At 40.6% G+C, this 3,590-nt stretch overlaps 1 protein-coding gene across 4 annotated transcripts in view; it reads right to left on the bottom strand.

Annotated features, from left to right (window-relative positions):
* The window catches only part of TRNT1 (tRNA nucleotidyl transferase 1), a 10,332-nt gene that overhangs the window by 1,096 nt on the left and 5,646 nt on the right, over nucleotides 1-3,590 (bottom strand). The window contains exons 6-7 of one of the 4 annotated variants that reach the window (XR_003094777.1): nucleotides 2,556-2,809; nucleotides 649-1,089 (exon numbers count right to left, since the gene is read on the bottom strand). Coding sequence is in view for 3 of the 4 variants with exons in the window: in XM_006026695.3 (XP_006026757.1) it covers nucleotides 844-1,089; nucleotides 2,556-2,809 (500 nt within the window). In the remaining variant the exon portion in view is untranslated. Of the gene's footprint in view, nucleotides 1-6; nucleotides 1,090-2,555; nucleotides 2,810-3,590 lie in introns of those variants that run through there. The other 3 variants (XM_006026695.3, XM_006026696.3, XM_025207695.1) reach the window with 3 other exon arrangements.

Consider the following 3,590-nt stretch of genomic DNA (forward strand, 5'->3'; position numbering starts at 1 on the left):
CTACCTGACATGCTAAGAAGTTTGGATAAACTGAACTGGATCTTCCCTAGCTGTTAGTACTGAGATGTTACACTTTAATATTCCTCACTTCATGCACAGAACTGAAAATGTACTGTAGAATATACAGCTCTATTTGTTTATATGTGAAATGAGAACAAATGACTGAAAATGGCCAAAGAGACAAAGAAGAAATACTGTATCCAAGGAGACACTTGTTGTGATGCTGGCTTAGGCAAGTGATCCTTTAATCAAAAGTTGATTTTGGAATTATGAAGAGTAAAACCTTTAGGAAAACAGGGTTGTTTCACATGATAAGATAGCTTGTTTGGGAACTGCTGAAGTGAAGATTTCAATTTGACACCCAGCTTTGAATACAAAAAAAAAAAAAAAAATTGATCTCATTACTCCTAAGAGTTGGTTATTCCCTCTGACAAAAATGAAGGATAAAAAGAGGGTTTTATCTAGAACACAGTTAAATCATTCAGGTCGACTATAGCCAAGAGAGAATGAGAAAAATCCTTGTGTCACCTATATGAGCCTTAAGAACAATGAAGACCAGTGGCAGATATGACCATTAAAACATAAGAAAAGGTAGGTTTTCCAGTTGGTTTGGCAAACAGAGCCCTATACAACTGCAAAATTAAATACCTGTTTTCAGGGCATATTATGAATTTCAAACATGAGAAGAGTTCTGCTTTTGAAAATCTTAAGTACTCAGAAATGCATCACCGCTGGCTGGTGCTGATGCTGTAGCAGTATGGTGCTGTGGCTGTCCCTGGAACAGGGTAAATACAATCATCTTCATTATTAAATCATGAGCGCTTCTCACATTACTTCACAATTTTATTCCTTTTTTATGCAACTTAAGAGTTCTTCTTTGTCCATTTGGTATCTGCTCTTCTTCCACTGGTCCCTTAACTGTTGTAAGATTATCCCAATTTCTTTTCCAGAAATCCCTGTTTTCATTAAATCATGGCCAGAGACAGGAAAGGAAGGGACAGACCATTGTTGCATTTCTTTTAGAAGATGCTCCTCTCCTTGGTACTTTAAAAGTTCACAGATTTTGGAATTTGTATCAGATTGCCTAGACTTAAAAAAAAAAAAAAAAAAAAAAAAAAGAAATATATTATGAAATGTTAAAGGTCAGCTTAATCTCACTGTCTGTTCAACAACATACATCACGATTAGTGCCATTCTGACAGCCTGCAAGGACTGGATAAGCACAGAAACTAAAATACAGAACTTGCATATATAAATATCTCCTTTTTGTTGAGCCCAGTTCGTTAGCTTTTCCGAATACCTAACTAATGGCAGATCCTTCGCAAGAGCTATTCAACTACCCAATATTAGCCAGTATTAGAGCAGAAATGGGTTGGAGCCGAGGGATCTATTCAGAAAATAGTGAAGAAGGTGATATTGGCTCTCTCAGGGGAGTCTTATTATTTCCTTGGAGATCTTGGCAGATTCTTGTAGGCTTCCTAAATCCCATAGGACAGCACTTGCTATTATTTCCAGCAGACAACCGGTAGAAAGGCTGTTACCTTTTCTGGTGGAAGAGGACTTCACAGCGATTCATAACCCTGTTATGTCCAGCCTCGAGTACTGTAGTGCACTCAACTACACTTGAAAACCACTCAAACTTCAATAATGGCAGAATGTGGCAGGTCGACCACTTAGTGGTATTTCTCACTGGGAACACGTACTCAAGCTCAAGATATGGCATTACCTTTAACTTCAGTTTGTTCCCAGCTGAAGGAGTTGAATCCAAGCTGAACTGATCTGTAAATCTTTTAATAGTTTGAGTCCCATGAAATCTACTACTTTTCTCGTATTTTAACACAGAAGAGACCAGCTGGGACAATCCTAGTCATGCTGACAATATCTAAACATATTTGCAAGGAATATATATACGCACAACCTTGACTCAGGCTTTCAGCAGTTTAGTTCAACATTTTCAAACCTGGGTATCAATCTCATAAAATCCAGAAGGTAACCACTACCTTTGGAGATTAGACAGTTGAGAAATAATGAAAACAGAGCTGCTTCTTGGTAGGTGCCTAAAACTCTAATTTAGGGACCCAGTCCTTTGCACAAAATTAAGAAATACTGGCTTTCGTTCCTAATTTTTAGGAAGCAAATGTGGGATATTGATACCCAGGAACCTGCAGATATGCTGATGCAGGGGTTCTTCACAGTGGGAACAACGCAACTATAATTGTGAAACCTACACACAACTTTCCACCCTCCACAAATCTCAAAGAAAGGCACAAATATCATGATCCATATTTGGAACTGCAGGAGGCAAGGTGGTGTGGCTGTGTGCATCCCACCACTTTCAGCAGTGCAGCAGGAGGCAAAGCAGTGCAGCATGGCACCAAAATTAATTACTAAGGTATTCTGGTTGGCGAAGTACCGGATAACAGAGATTTTACTGTGTCATCTTTCATTCTCTCCTCTGGACCCTGTTACATCTTGTAAAAGCAAGGGCTTTATATTTAATATGCAAGCTAGATTATTAAACAAACTGCATACTGTGTTTAATATACAATACTTACATCTATGATAAAGTTTTGATATGGCTTAAGTGGCTCTAGACTGTCCACTTCTTTGATTAAGTCCTTCCTGTACTTCACTATAAAGAGGCCAAGATTTTTCTCTTCTTTTGAGATTTTTAGCCTCAGATCAAGTTTCGTGACATCATCCTGCACCTTGAACAGTGATGATAGAATGGTCATTGGTTTTGGAAAGAGATTCTGAACATTTTTACAGACTGTGTCAAATTCCTCTAAACTCCCATTAACAGGAAATCCTAAGGGGACACAGAGAAAGAAACACAAAAAAGTGTTAGAGGGACTGGCAAGTCAACAGAAGAAATGTCTAATCAAATACTTCGTAAAAATTTAGAATATTGTTACTGTTTTAATACCTTGTTGTAGCATAAGAATTGTAAAGCACACAAATACCCAAACAAACATAGCATACAAACATGAAGTGCACAGCCTCACTAGGGTAACGCCTTGCTGGACCTGGTCCTGGCCACGGGGGATGACCTGGTGAAAGGACTGCAGGTCTTTGACCACCTGGGCAATAGTGATCATCACCTGCTGGATTTCATTATCCAATGCAGGGTGTCGAGGGCTCACACCAAGGCAAAAGCCCTTGACTTCAGAAGGGCTTCAATGAGCTCAGGAGACTAGTGGGGGAGGCACTAAGGGCCCAGAAGGTAGAGGAGATGGGAGTCCATGAGGGATGGTCGTACCTTAAGGGGGCAATCCTCCAGGCCCAAAGGATAACAGTCCCTGAGAGAAGCAAGGGGGTAAGAGTGCTCAGAAACCCCCTTGGCTCAGCAAGAGCATTCAGCAATGCCTGAGGACTAAAAGGGGGGCATACAACCAGTGGAAGGGAGGAGCTATCACCAAGGAGGAGCACTCCTCCTCGGCCTGGGAGCGTAGGAGGGCTATTAGGAAGGCCAAGGTAGAGATGAAGCTCAGGCTAGCGTCCAGGATTAAGGACAACAAAAAGTCCCTTTTCAAGTACATAGGCATCAAGAAGAGGGCACCAGGCAATGTAGGGCCCCTGCAAGACACAAA

This window comes from Alligator sinensis, unplaced genomic scaffold, assembly GCF_000455745.1.
Source record: "Alligator sinensis unplaced genomic scaffold, ASM45574v1 scaffold984_1, whole genome shotgun sequence".
In the NCBI taxonomy this organism is placed as follows: Eukaryota; Metazoa; Chordata; order Crocodylia; family Alligatoridae; genus Alligator; species Alligator sinensis.